Source organism: Sinocyclocheilus grahami, unplaced genomic scaffold (assembly GCF_001515645.1).
Source record: "Sinocyclocheilus grahami isolate Dianchi unplaced genomic scaffold, SAMN03320097.WGS_v1.1 scaffold1560.1, whole genome shotgun sequence".
Lineage (NCBI taxonomy): Eukaryota > Metazoa > Chordata > Actinopteri > Cypriniformes > Cyprinidae > Sinocyclocheilus > Sinocyclocheilus grahami.
This window is the reverse complement of record NW_015506739.1, coordinates 7,813-23,471: the sequence shown is the minus strand read 5'-3', so window position 1 is coordinate 23,471 and position 15,659 is coordinate 7,813. Positions and strand designations below refer to the sequence as shown.

At 35.3% G+C, this 15,659-nt stretch overlaps 1 protein-coding gene across 1 annotated transcript in view; it reads right to left on the bottom strand.

The window, feature by feature from the left end:
- Positions 1 to 15,659, bottom strand: part of LOC107571184 (ankyrin repeat and SAM domain-containing protein 1A-like) — a 33,206-nt gene that overhangs the window by 16,349 nt on the left and 1,198 nt on the right. Inside the window, exons 2-3 of the mRNA XM_016257476.1 lie at positions 4,290 to 4,370; positions 4,053 to 4,209 (exon numbers count right to left, since the gene is read on the bottom strand). Of these exons, the coding sequence (XP_016112962.1) occupies positions 4,053 to 4,209; positions 4,290 to 4,370 (238 nt within the window). The remainder of the gene's footprint in view (positions 1 to 4,052; positions 4,210 to 4,289; positions 4,371 to 15,659) is intronic.

The window sequence follows — 15,659 nt, the reverse complement described above, 5'->3', positions numbered from 1 at the left end:
AGACAGACATAGAGACAGACATAGAGACAGACAGACAGACATAGATATAGAGACAGAAAGACAGACAGACAGACAGACATAGATATAGAGACAGACAGACAGAGATATAGAGACAGACAAACAGACAGACATAGATATAGAGACAGACAGACAGACATAGATATAGAGACAGACAGACAGACAGACATAGATATAGACACAGACAGACAGACATAGATATAGACAGACAGACAGACAGACAGACAGACAGACAGACAGACAGACTGCTCATTATTATTATTATTCAGCTGCAGAACATCCAAACCCTTCTCCTCCATTCATGTCTTTTTTCTCCTCGTCTGTTTGCTGATGTGTTGCCGGGTCCTGCCCCTCAGCTATCCAGCCATGACACTGTTGCCATGACTACACTCCAGCTCTCCGCGGCTGCGTCTCTATCTCACCCCTCACACGCTTTCTGACACTGATGCAAGCCGACGGCTACACAGAAAAGCTTCTCGACTCTGTGTGTGTGTGTGTGTGTGTGTGTGTGTGTGTGAGAGAGTGTGTGTGTGTTAGAAACACCATTCAACAATCACAAAACACCCCGAGTGACACACACTTCCTGTCAGCTCATGAATTATTCATTTGGACTTCAGTCTGTTCAGTTGTAACCCGGCTGACACACAAACGCTCGTGTACGACACCGATCTAGCGCTTCTGTGAAACCCCTCTGAGCTACTGAATGAAGAAGAGATGGAGAGATCTCCAGGACATCACAGCATTCGGATTAATACACAAAATACAGCTGCTTTTGAAGGTTAGGTGTGTACAATTTCCCAATGTTTTCTCTCATCCCATTATAAACTGTAAAGGCATCTGACAGATGTTTCAGTACTGGGACAAAAAAGGCTAGAGAACAGGACAAAATTGCTTAATGTATAAAGGAATTATAAACAAACCAACAGCAAATAAAGAGCAACAAAATAAGGAAAACCATTTTTTTTTTTTTTTTTAGCAGTTAAAACACAAATGTGCCAATTTCTTAGAAATGCAATTTTTGTATGTACGATGTCAGGTTCAGGGTTTTTTTTTTTTTTACAAAATTTGAAATGTATTGATGTGGTGTAACACCTTGAATACATGTGAGGGATCTTAATTATTATTTAAAAATCATTCATTATTAATCATCATTTTTAAAATATATTTTTCAAGGTAAAAAGTATTTCAACAAATCCTGAATTAATAAATAATTCATTAAAATAAAATGTAAAAATAAATTATTGTAACGTTTAATTTTATGACAAAAATATTAAAACATTTCCCCTAGACCTTGAATAAATGTGAGTGCAGGCATATTCATTATTTTCAAAAAATAAAATGAAATGAGGAAAAATATATATATATATTAAATAAATAAATTATATACATAAAATGAGGAATTAATATTCTTTTACTGATATCTTTTTTTTTTGTACCAAAAAAACCTAACATTGTCTTCTCTTAAAAATGTTTTATTATACTTAATTATAATTAAGTATCATTTTACAAGACTTGACACAGTTATGATGGGTTTGCAGACGTCCTCTCTATGATATAATTTCCCCCTGCAAGTTACTATATGTTGTTTGCACCAAAAATCAGTTTTGGAGAAAAAATAATTATTAAAATAAAATATCAATTATATAAATTACATATAAAGCACATCTTTATATATCATTTCACAATTATTTTTACTGTCTTTGAAATACGGTTAAAGTTCTGCCGAATGCACTGACAAACATATTCATGGTCAACATAATTCCTTTTTTGTCTGCCATTCATTCAGTTTGGGAACCCTGTTTGAAATCCATCATTATTTTAGCAATTTCCTAGAAATGACACAATTCAGCTTTAACCATCATGATCAAATGCTCTCGCACACAAACAAGACTACAGGGAGATAACCACAGCAGTCTGTCAGTGGTCAGGCGTCTTTACAAATATACATCTTCACACATACACAGCATATGTGTGCTTATATAACCCACATTATTCACCAACACGAGGAAAGAGTGAAGCGACACACCGTCCCGACACAAACCAGACAAACCCAGCCCATCCATCATAAAAAGTGCTCCACACGGCACCGAGGGCTTAAAAAAGGCCTTCTGAAGGCATTCGTGTAAGAAAAATATCCATATTTAAAACTTTATATACTGTAATCTCTAGCTAGGATGTCAGAAAGTCACATACACCTAGTAAATCATGGGGTATTTTTCCTTTTTGGGTGAATGAAATGAATGTAATGTTTTTGGACACTTAATTGTGTCAACTGCAATTAAACGAAAATTATATAAAATATTAATTTATATTAAATGCAATTAGTTGAACTTTTCTGGGTTTTAGTTTGGGTTAGGCTTTTCTAACCCACTTAAGTAGGACTTGAGTACATATTTTCATAATTCTACTACACATTATTCCAAAAATATAATGTGTTGGCTCAATAAATAAATAACGCAAATGCTCGCCAACTTTTTGCGTTATGACAAGTTCATAATACAATTATGTTTAACCAACAAACGACATTTACAAGTTAGAGGAACTTAATTTATATTTTAGCATACACAATTTAATTTGAAGTTAATTACTCAATACATAAATAAATAAATACAAGTTATGTTTCTCCTGTTGTGGCCCTGGAACCAATTGATCTTAATTTCAATTGAAGCCAGCAGCTAGAATAGGACATGTGAAATATAACGTATGCTGTGCGTGTGCATTACGCATGTAAATTTAATGAACATGTAAGATATAATTTGTGACTGGCATTAGCGCAGTCATTGCTCATATATTCAAAGTAGTGTTTACCTACATGTAAACCATTGTGTCTCTCCAGCACAATGATAACCACAAAACCTTCAACATAACAGAAATTCTTTTAAATGTAACCAAACAGTTGCTGGTAGCCATTGACTTCATAGTGTTTTTTCACCATACTATTGAAATCAATGGCTACCAGCAACCGTTTGGTTACCAACATTCTTCAAAATATCTTCTTTTATGTTCAACATAAGAAAGAAACTCAAATAGGTTAGGAACAACTTGAGAGTAAGTAAATGATGACAGAATTTTCATGTTTGGGTGAACTATTCCTTTAAACGCACTTTTTTCACAGTGAATACTCTAAAACCTAATCCTAATCTTACTAATACTATACTACTACTTAAGTACTATTATACTACTATGCTATACAAACAATATGCATGAGAGTACGATAAACATTTTAAACAGTGCACTACACTATTGTCACATGAACTGTACATTAAATTTAGCAAGTGATGACAAATCATAACATCAAAGAAAAAAAAAACACTTGAATTTTATTCCAAGCTTGCATTGAAAATTGCACTCAAAGGAAATGTCAGTGTTTATATTCAGATATTGGTAGTTATTGATTCTGCACCTGAATGTGGTTAATCGGCAACTATAGTATCCTAAAGTTCACTGACATGGTATTGATTCAAACTTTAGCAGCTGATGCAGACAAAGTAAAAGGATCATACTATGTCATCTTCAACTTCACACCTAAAAAAAACATTTAAAATTCACCCAGATGTGTTAGGAGTAAAAATAAACTACTATTTTAACTCGTAACTCGTCTGGGTGAATTTTAAATAATTTTTTAGGCTTGTATTAAGGGTGAGATGACACTGAACTCATGTTTAGCGTTATCTTTACACGCACACGCACACACACTCAAAGTGTAAACGAGAGCAGTGTGAAGAAGCTGCAGGCGGAAGTGACAGTCTTCCAGATAACCTGCAGCTATTCTTGAGACGTGTCAAAAAAAGTCTAAGCTTGAAACTACTGAATTCACAGAGTCAAGAAAAATGTGCATATGTACAGCACAATTTAACGTCTACAGGCAGTATTTATTCTGACTTGCCTTTCAGTTTGAAAAATCCTCTCCTCCTCTTTACTACTAGTCATAGCACAAAATAAACATAAATTTCATCAGAACACTGCTGCCCATAGACATTATGCTGTAAATAAGCCAGACTATGCCTTTGATCTGAGGTGAAGGCTGCTCAGACCTGCTCATTGAGTTTGGGGTGAGATGGACCCTGATGGATGAGGAGTTTGACGATTCGCTGATCTCCCTTCCACGCCGCCAGGTGCAGAGGGTAACAGCCCTTGTTATCAGCGATGTTCGTCAGAGCCTCGTTCCGCAGAAGTACTTCCACCACCTCACTGAGAAAAAGAGACAGTTACATAAACCTTTCATGCAAATAAATTCATGGGGTCGAAGGTCATCAGGAAACAGGACTCACCTGTGGCCATTTAAAGCAGCATGGTGTAGAGGTGTGTATCCAGTGCTGTCCACACAGTTCACATTTGGGCCCCTCCAGATGCTGTCAAAAAAAAAAAAAAAAGAGCAGACACATATTTGTAATGTTGCCCGCTAATGCCAACATTGCAGTTTTTTATTTACTATCAGAATATTAGAATGATTTCTGAAGGATCATGTGAAGACTGAAGACTGGAGTAATGATGCTGAAGATTCAGTTTTGCATCACAGAAATAAATGTCATTTTACAATAAATTCGAATAGAAAACAGTTATTTTAAATTGTAATACTATTTACAGCCTTGGTGAGCAGAAGACACTTTGCAAAAAAAAAAAATATTATTCCAATCTTTTGACCAATAGTGTATTCAGTGACCTGTAAAAAAAACCTGTTAATAGCAGTGTTCCCACTCTTTCTGATCAATGAATTTCCATAACTTTACCATTATTTTTTTTTTATATTTTGTGAATGTGAAAATTTATAACAAAGACAATATAAGCTTTAACTAAAACCACTCAAAATCAAGAAATGTCTCATTTTCCCACTCAACTGTTTTTTTTTAATAATTATGATCATTATTTAAAGATATTTCTCATATTTTCTCACTCAAATGTTTTTTTTTTATAAATATGATAATTATTATAATTATAAAAGTGTGATTTCTACACCTGGAAAAATGTGTATTTCAATTTCATGTGTATTTTGTGCATTTTTCTAGTTATGCCAAGTTTTATGTTATTTTTCCAAAGTGAATAAATACATTCTTATTCAATAAATTAAACAACTAAAAAAAAGTCCCAGGACTATTGAATGTTGTTGTGGGCAATGTGGGGCTTTGGAGTCAAAATGTTCAGAGCCACTGGGTTTCATTCATTTGTCATTTGATTAATTTAAAACTGGTTCCCTACCATTTTTGACCAATAATTTTCCATGATTTCCTTTTTTCATGATTACTGAATAAGAATCATAAAATTATTTGCCGAAGAGAATGTCCATTTGTAAGCTACTAAATGTAATGTAAAAAAGAAAACTTGAATGTGGCTCAGTTAAAGATTCAGCATTCAGAACCTCTATGCAGACCATAACCAGAAAAGAATAACATTCAATATTAAAAATGTACAGAAATTCTCCAGTCCTGGAAATAAAAATTGGAATCCCTCCGATTCATCCATTATTAAAGCGAGTCTGTTAATTGCTTTACTTTTTTTTGTGGTGTACAGACAGAAACGACAACTAAAGGCTGCTCAGAAGAGCCTGGATTGTGGAGCTGTCCCTTGATAACCTTGTGAGGGTTTGGACTTTGAATGCTGGTGTAATGTATGATTCATCAGGCAGCTAACCCCATGGGAATGAACATCACAGAACATATCTGCGTCATCCTTCCTGCAGGACACTGAATTCCTGAAGCAATCTGCTCTAGATGAATCCACTGGTCAAAGCAACATACTTTTATGACTCTGTAAGTCATATGTGAATCTAGCACTATTGCACCGGGTGTTTGAGCTCGCTGGTGGAAATAAATAAATAAACAAATAAACAAATAAACTAACTAACTAAATATATATATATATATATATAAATAATAAGCCAAGACTTAAAAATACACATTCTAATATTTTTTTTAGTAGTAGTAAAATAAATAAATAAATAAAACATCTGTTTATTTTTAACTAGGTATCAACTGAGGCTTTACACTTGATCTGTTTTTGCTCTATTAAAAAAAAAGAAAAAAGTAGACTATATTTTGTCTCATTCTCATCTTTTCTATCCAAACATGAAGATTTATGCAAGCAAAATGATTTTTTTTAAACATTGCAGAGTAATTTTGATATGGTTTGATATTGCTTTGTTAGAAAATGACCATGAAGGTTTCATAAAGCTTTAAGCTCAAAAGAATTTAATTTCATTCTAATTAGATTTTGAATTTAATTGTAAGCTAATTCTCAGATCATATTTGTTCTGAATTTAATTTTTTTTATAATGTCGAATATAATATCTTTCTCATGAATACTGAAAAAAGTTTTGTTTTTTTTACTTGCATGGCATTTTTTTAGCAGTTCGTGTACAATTTAAAAATTAAATCTTTAATAAAAAAAATACTAATTAGTAATAACTTGACAGTTTTTTAGTTTTTAGTAGTACAATTTCAAATTTTTTATTTAATAAAAAATATTAAAAAGGTGTAAATGTATAATAACTTAACTTTGATCATTTGGAAATATTTGCACACTCTCTAATTAATGAGCAGTTACTAATGCATTCAAATTCCACTGAACATTCAGGACAGATTGTATGATTATGATACACCGATCCAGCTCCTGTATCACTGGCATCTCAAGATAACCTGGAATGGCATTTACATTCATTCAGAGGGCTATTTTTAAATAAATTAAATGGCCTCAGCCACATTCAGACTAATTTAATTTCAACATGAGCATCCACAATTCCCTCAGCATTGCTTGTACTGAACAACAAAACAAGCAACTCCTTGTCTGTTCTCAAACACACACTGGACCTCACTGATAACAGCCCAAGGCTCTGTACTCGACATACATAAATATGTTGACGGACTGGAATAATTTCTCTTGCTGTAGCTGTACACATCTTGTGTAGGATACAGGAGCTGTGAGGAGAAGAGGCCCTAGTTTGAAGAGCAGAGCGATCACGTGACGTGCTGAATGCACTCGCTCACTGTCAAGACAAAGAAGCACAAATGAAGACACAAAGACACAGACAAAAGAGGAAGAGGAAAGGAGAAGCCGGTGGCAGAGAGGCTCTCAAACTGTGCTGCAGGCTCCACCTCTCTCGGCTTTTGTAGATGAGAACAAAAAAACTATTAAATTGATAAAATGTGTCAGTGAATGCATTTATTATATTACAAAAAAATTTCTATTTCTAATAAAAGATGTTCCTAACCTTCTATTTTTTGAATCATAAAATATCACTGTTTCCACAAAAATAATAAGCAGCACAGCTGTTTTCAACATTGATAATAATCAGAAATATTTCTTGAGCAGCAAATCAGCATATTATACTGATTTCTGAAGGATCATGTGACACTGAAGACTGGAGTAATGATGCTGAAAATTCAGCTTTGATTACAGCAATAAATTATATTTTAATATATAATCAAATAGTAAATGGTTATTTTAATATGTTAATATGTTTCACAATATTACTGTTTTATGGTTTGATCAAATAAATGCAGCCTTGGTGAACATAAGATCTTCCAAAAATATTAAAATTGTCTTTATTAAACTTTAAAAATATATATAAAAAGATTATTTATTACCCTAAAATGTTCACTAAATTTAAAGTACATTTTCATCAAAACATAAAAGTTATGACTAAAAGAAAAACAATTGCAACTAACTACTCTTTCTGTCAGTTTTGTGTCATGATCAGATAGGAAGTAACAGACCAGTGTGGTTTATAAGAGTCTGCTCTGGTTTCTCATGATAGTCAGACTGAATTCATAATGTAGTATCATTAACATCCTGTAGAAACACAAAACTGCAAAATATAACAGCATATGAAACACTGTATGAATGATACATTACCCATGTTGGCAAGTATTTTACTTCTCTGAAAAGTAGCAGGCTAAATTATTGCATTACCATTGCAAAAAAGGGTAAACCCCTGAGACAAACTGCCAACCAACGCTTGTGGCAAAGAGGATTTTTTTTTATACTTAAAAAAAAAAAAATGCAACAAACGGCATTACACAACTGTTTGTAGTGATTTTTGTAGTGAGTTTCCAAACACTCAGTGTTTAATATATGCAAAAATAGTTCACTCATATTGCTAGGAATGAGAGAAACGGGCAGTAATGGAAGTCCCGCCTTCTGAATAAAAGAGCCAATCACCAGCTGTTAAAGCCATCACATCACTGCAGGTGCTGTTAGAGCCTCTGGTTCCCATAGAAACCAATTATTAATTACATTTACTTGATAATGGGAGTAATACATTGTTGTCAGTTGCTCAAGAAAAAAAGAAAGAAAAAAAAAACACAAGCAATGCATCAGACTATATTGGAAAACGAAAGGTTGGTTTCAAACAACCCTATATGCACTCTGACTGCATATGCATTTCCACTAAAAACTTGCTATAAATGTTTTCGATAAAGTATTCTCCAGCCAAATGTGGTATGAAAATTCATATTTCTATCATATTTCTAATAAGAGTCGACCACAGGCAATAATAATATAATATACTAGGGATGCACGTTATTGGATTTTTGACGATATCCGATATTTTTCAACTCATTTTGGCCGATACCGATATATTTCCTTTTGTTTGGAAACAACACTAAGTCTCCTGTGCAGAAGTTATAAGCAAAACATTTTTAATTTTGGTTAGTTTTTAACAAGAACTTATTTGTTAGAATTAAATAAACAATAATGAAGGTTTTTTGACAGTATATTGAAGCTTTGAAAATAACTATAAATAAACTATATATCAATCGCTGCATTTCCCCCCCAGAAAGATGCAAGGTTAACCCTAACATTTTATTTTATATATATTAAGATTTAACATTTGTAGATGGTCTAAAGCAAAAGAGTTGTAAAAGTTCTGAAAATATTTTAGAGCTTATGATTTGTTTAAAAATAAAACATTACACATTATTAAATAAACCGGTATATATAAAATTATTTAATTTACAAGTGTCATGTTCGTGATTTTTTTTTTTTCATGTAAGCTATAGCTTCGGACCTTTAAATCAAAACATACTCATTATTTTATGACATCAATTACTGCTTTATTTAATCAGAAACAGTCTAAATGTTATTTGTGTAGGCTATTTTTCTTTTAATTTAATTAGAAGTAGGCCAACAGCGCCCCCTACAGATTAAAACTCCTTACCGAACGGGCGTTAGGACCCGGGGGAGGCTGCCGCTGCACGTGCTATTACTGTTTACTCTATCATGAGCCACACTGCTGACCTGTTCTAATCGCACTGCTGACGTGATCTAATCGCTAGCACACCTTCAGCACATGTGAGTTAATGCATTCCTCTTATCGGCAAGACATATCGGCATAATTTTTCATATCGGGCCGATGCCGATATTTACATTTAAAGCCATTATCGGCCGATTCCGATATCAGTAAACATTTTAAAAATAACATTTTATTATATCTTATTAAACCATAACGTAGTAATAAGTTCCAGAAGCTTTAAAAACCTTTATGATAAAGAAGCATCATATCAGTATTGCTTTGTCATGTCATGTTACACTAGCTCAATTTCTTTTTGTTCTTACTTTCTCACAATTTCCTTACATTGTGCTGCACCAGAAGTTCCGGTGGCTACTGACACTGAATATAGAAACGATCGAGTCCATTGTCAGTACAAAATTAAACTAAAATATAAAATAAAATAATTTTAACTTCAAATCTTTTTAGAGTTTTCATCTGATTATGTAACACCTTCCCCTCCCAATACAGCACATCATCATAATGAAAGAGAAAGAAATATCTTTCAACGGAATCTGACATTATGTTCCACCAAAACGGGCATCTCCGGCCCACTGTGCTGTATTGTAATAGCACCATGGCAACTGGAGAGCAGAAAAGGGTCTGGCTGGTGAATGGATGGACACCATGAAGCCTGCACCATGACACTGCTGTTCTACACAAAGACTATTTTCAACCCCACAAAAAGTACAAACCCCATAATCGTTTCAAGTTCGCAAAATGGCACGTAAAAATAAGCGGATCTGATGCTCTGCTTCAACAACAATGCTTGAGGAATGAGGAGGGAGAAAGAGAGATGTCTACCCAGCATGCTGTGCAGCAAAATTGAATTCTTGGAGTAGTTCTAGCACACTTTGGAAACGGTGGGAAACGCTGAAGAGCAGGAGAAAGAGATTCCATAGAAGAAGAAAAAAAGTAAAATATTCCTCACATTAAGCTACCAAAATAAAATAAAAAGTTATGAACACAAACATAATGTTGGACAATACTAAACATGTTAACAAAAATAACGCAAAATACAGATCGATGGCCGGTAAGCCCTATTAATTTTCACTGCCATTGCCGTCCCCCTTCAACAACCCAGAAGACTACACTTCATGATGCAAATGGACATCATCTTTCCCCACACAGACATCTGTGGCCTCATGACCTTGCACCATATTTCCTCTGTGAAAAGATCAGCCCATCAGAATATATTAGTAGACCGAGCGGCTTCGAAGGAAATGCGGCTTGAGTTGGCATAAACGCCCAGAGCTCTACCCGCAGCCAGTTCAGCCCCACTGAGCACATCTCTGACTGGAAGCCAGCAGGGAAGCACATCCATTCAGGACTCGGACAGAGAGAGGCATCTTACATAACAGCTCTCATAATGTCAACATTTAAGCCATTACGGAAAAAAGCTCTGCATGTGGGAAAACCGCATATGGTGATTTCAGTGCTGGGAAGGGACTTTAAAACTGTAGTTTGTCAAGTTTACAGTTATTCATAATTAAAAGTAGCCTAGTTCAGCTGCAGTCAAGATAGCCTTTTGAAACCACAAGATATTTATTAAGTTATTTTAGGAGATGCAAAAGTCCTTTTGGTATATTTTTAAATATATTTAAGCAATATCGTTGAATGCATGTGATATTGCTTTTATAAAAAAGTTCAGTAAACAAGAAGTGTTCTTGTTATTTTCATTCACTCCTTCAAGTGAAGTATAATAGTGGATTCACGTAGAGAATAGTAAATGAGTTCATAGGGGGTGATTCCGTAGAGTTTCCTTTCTGAATGAATCAGCGTTTTTCAAATGAAACAGTTAAAGGGGTCATATGATGCTTTTTTAAAGATCATTATTTGGTGTATTTGGTTTAACAGAATATGTTGACATGCTTTAATGTTGCATTATGCTAATATTTCCACATAGTGAGGTAGATATGTGGGGGCGTGTTAGAACGAGCCGTTTTAGGGGGGCGTGGCAGAGTCTTAACTTTGATAAAGAATATCTCTTTGGTTTTGAGACTTTAGTCTTTGCAACTTCAGGGATCTTATCTATGCACAATCAGCTTGTAACACTCCAAAGAGAAAGGAAAACTTGAAATCGCATCATATGACCCCTTTAAGTGACTGATTCAATGAAACGGTAAAAGTCAGTCATTAGTTTAGTTTCTGAATGAATCAGCATTTTTGTTTTACAGATGATGAACAGATGATTCAGTGACTCATAATGACAGTCACTTGTTAAAGAGTCACTAAAAATCCCCTCTTTTACTGTCAGCGCTCTCTAGAGATGTGGCAACATCAAAAGGAGGAAACACACCCAGATCAATCTTTGTTAAATCTTTGTTGACACCCAGATCAAATGAAAGAGTTCAAGCAGGTAAGTTTCATTTTAATTTTTAATATTTAGATCAGTGTTTCCCATACATTTATTTGTGGCGGCCCGCCACAATATCAAAACCCACCGCCACAAATAGATTTTCCAAAAGGCTTTGACTTTGTTGAATAAACATGAGCACTGCACGTGTCAAAGTCGAAACCCAGTGCGGGTGTTTTTATATCACTGCATTTCTGAAGGAAACCGACTTCAGAAAATTGTCATTTTCATTTCATCTTGTCTGCAATGCCTGAGCAGCGTTTGTAAGCCGAGCGCTGCTTTGTGTGTAGCCGTTACTGGGGAAACCTCTATCTCTCCCGCTCTACAAGCGCCTCCTGCTGGCAGAGAATGAATTTGCATATATAAGCCGCCACAAATGTGCAAGTCTGTGGGAAACACCGCTTGACGCTAATATAATGAGCATTAGAATGAAGTTTCTTTATTAATTATTTAATGCTCCTATAACTTTTATTAGGGTAAAAAAAACAGGAGGACATGATGATATTTACTATTTTTACACACCAGAGGCTTTTAAATGAATTGTGAATCTAAAATATGCGTGTTAGAGAATGTACAAATGGTTAACATTGTTTGTGTCATATCAGTCAGAAAAGCAGTTCTGGGCTTTTTTTCTTTTCTTAAGCCAACTTAGTTATTCTTAGCTGAATAACTCTAGGTTTTCAAAAGCCCTTTAAAATTAAATATGGACACAGTTTGGATTAAATGAAAGTATAGTCAATTTTTTTAATTAGCATGTTTTTGTGTTTTGCTTTGGTACCGAAATTGGTACCGAGAACCATGGATTTTCACTGGTATTGGTACCAAGTACTGAAATTTTGGTACCGTGACAACACTACACTAGACAAGTCTGGAAGACCTTAATAAACCCTCATAATAAGCTTCAAGTCAAGGGCATGAGTCAACAGCACTAGAGGATCATCTTTATCCTCTTACATTTCTTCAAAGATGAACCGAACACAACAAGTGAAAGAGAGGATAAAGAAAGATTTTTTTTTTTTTTTTTAAAGCACCCTGTTAAGGGAATGGAAGTGCAGGCACAGTAGTCTGTGTGTATAGGACCAGCTTTAAGATTCTGGCGGTAAACGGAAAAGCTAATCCCTAATTTCCCAGTGGGGGTATTGGCTTGAACATCTGAAAAAAAAAAGTCTAAAAAAAAAAGACTACTTTGCTGTAATTTGGTGTCACTTAAAGCAATGAGGAAGCAAAAATAGCAAGGAGAAAATTCACATCTGATGCCACTTGCATGGTAAAGAAAGCTCTAGATATGATCTGGTTTAAGGGAGTGGAATAAACTAGAAAATAGAGTGAAATTCCAAAAGCATACTTGGACCCGCCTCTCTAAAATTCTCATTGGTCAATGAAAACTTGCTACAAGAAAAAAAAGTAACTTCAACCAATTACTGTTTGCCTGATGATGTATATTCCATAATATCCAACCAATGTGATATAATAGCTATCCGCTAAAAGACAAGGAACAGGTGAGGACATGTCTAACGCAGTCACGGATATCTTCTTGAGCCAACTAGTTGGGTGGTGGACACTCTGCTGGGGATTAGCCGTATCCCACAGCACAATGCCAAGAGGAGCCTGATACACGGTGCCCACTGCCAGGGCATTGGAGTTTAATTAAGTGTACTGAACCCAGGGCCAGAACCAGATGCATCATTGGCACACGCTACTCAGAATTCCCTTCACCCACTCCCCGCGGTCTGTGCCATACAGGAAGCCTGGATCACTACTGTGAGAAGATTAGATATATACTGAAGAGCATTGGTTTAATAGGCTTGGAGCACGGTGAGACGGGATGGGTTAAGATGATAGCACCGCTGCTTATGTTAAATGTGTTGTAGAGTTTCCATAATTTTTGAACTATACAGTTCAATGACATTTCCCCACACACTAGTGTTCAAAAGTTGGGAGTCAGTAAGATTTTTTTTTTAAACTGTGGGTGATCTGTCTACACTGAACATGGGTGATGTGGAGATTCAACACATGTTCAGGTGATGGACATCATGCCCCTGTGTCAACACAGACACACTGCAGCTCTGTCAATTTCAATCAGTTCTTCACACAGAGAAGAGCAAATCAGTTAATGTCAAACTGTGTTAAAGGTCCCATATTGTCAAAACTGAAATTTCCTGTCTTTTTTCACGATAACTGAGGTCTAGGGGCTATTTAACTACCAAATAAGTTTCAAAACAGTCAGTCCACCGTAAAATGCATACAGCCTGCATAAAGTAGCTGTGATTTTTCACGAACCGTTGTGACTTCCGTAAAAAGTTGACGTCAGAAGTGAACGTATGCGTGTCATAAATATTGGATCCATGCATTCAGTCTTAAAGTGACAGCAGCCGTATAAATACCTGCTGCTGTCTGTGTCATTTAAGTTAATTTAACAACAAATCACAGCTTTAACAAAGATTAATCTATATTCAATTCATACAGTGAACACTATGCAGTGTTATTTTACACTGAAAGGCAAGGCAGGTGATTTGGCTCAAAAACATTTTTTGTTATGATGGTTGAAAGTCTCTTCACATCCTGATAGCAACCACTAAGTTAAATGGTCTAAATTAATTTATATTATCTGTGGAAGGTGTAGGACCATAAAATGTTTGTCCAATCAGATTCCTCAGTCTGAGGATTATGATAGGCTGTCCTACCTGCCTGTCAACATATGTATTTGTGTACCTCTGCACACCCCGTTCATGCAAACATGATACGTCATTAGCACGTTTCATTATGCTACTGCAGACGAGCGAGAATGGAAGGTGTTATCTTTGTAATATTATGCTCTTTGTACTGTAATGCTTTCCCACCGGTGAATGAGACATGAGGTAATCTGACAGCATTGCATTCAATCCTCCACCAGCGCCGTCTCTCATTGTGTCGCTGGTTAAGCTCTGATCTGCCTGTTCGAATGCATGTGTTTTAGAGGAAGTGTGGCTTTGGAGAGTGATTTGCAGAGAGGATGGGATCCTATGTTTTCAAACCTAGCTTGCTATGGCTAACCTCTCTGAAATCTCCTACCCTACCTTTGATTATTAATTTTTTTTGCACGTTTCATTATGCTACTGCAGACGAGCGAGAATGGAAGGTGTTATCTTTGTAATATTATGCTCTTTGTACTGTAATGCTTTCCCACCGGTGAATGAGACATGAGGTAATCTGACAGCATTGCATTCAATCCTCCACCAGCGCCGTCTCTCATTGTGTCGCTGGTTAAGCTCTGATCTGCCTGTTCGAATGCATGTGTTTTAGAGGAAGTGTGGCTTTGGAGAGTGATTGCTTGAGAGGATGGGATCCTATGTTTTCAAACCTAGCTTGCTATGGCTAACCTCTCTGAAATCTCCTACCCTACCTTTGATTATTAATTTTTTTTGTTTTTTTTTTTACATATTTTGTTACTGACTGTTCACTTGCCATTAATAATGTTTAAACTTTAGTAGTTAGGCTAGTAGTTTTTGCTGCGGTATCAAATATGAATTTAAAGTATTCTGTAAGTCATAAATGCAAAGCAAAGTTACATTTGTCATTTTGACAGTTTTTTTGCTGATATGAAAAATTACCTGATCTGTGACAAAAAAAAAAACGTATTATGATCAAAACTACGAGTTTTGAAATCTGTTGAACCTCTAATAATTAGACATTTTGATTCTGTTAAAACCAATGTAACTGCAACTCCGTGCTATTTAACATCAGAATTCTTACTGAAAACTAGGGATGGGCATTCGATTAAATTTTCTTAGTCGATCGTCGGGAGAATTAACAATCGACTATCGATTAATCATTAATATTTTTATAATAAAATTAATTATTTAACTTTTATAATTCAAAAATGCAATGAATACAAAAATACAGCGTGTTTTTCCTCGATGAGACCTTTATTACAAGATCAACTTGTGGCAGACAGTTAAACTACGTTCAGTTAGGCAAACCGAACATATATGTGCGCGCTTATGCGGTGCTCTAAAGCAGCGGAACCTGCAGCTGCGAGCCGGC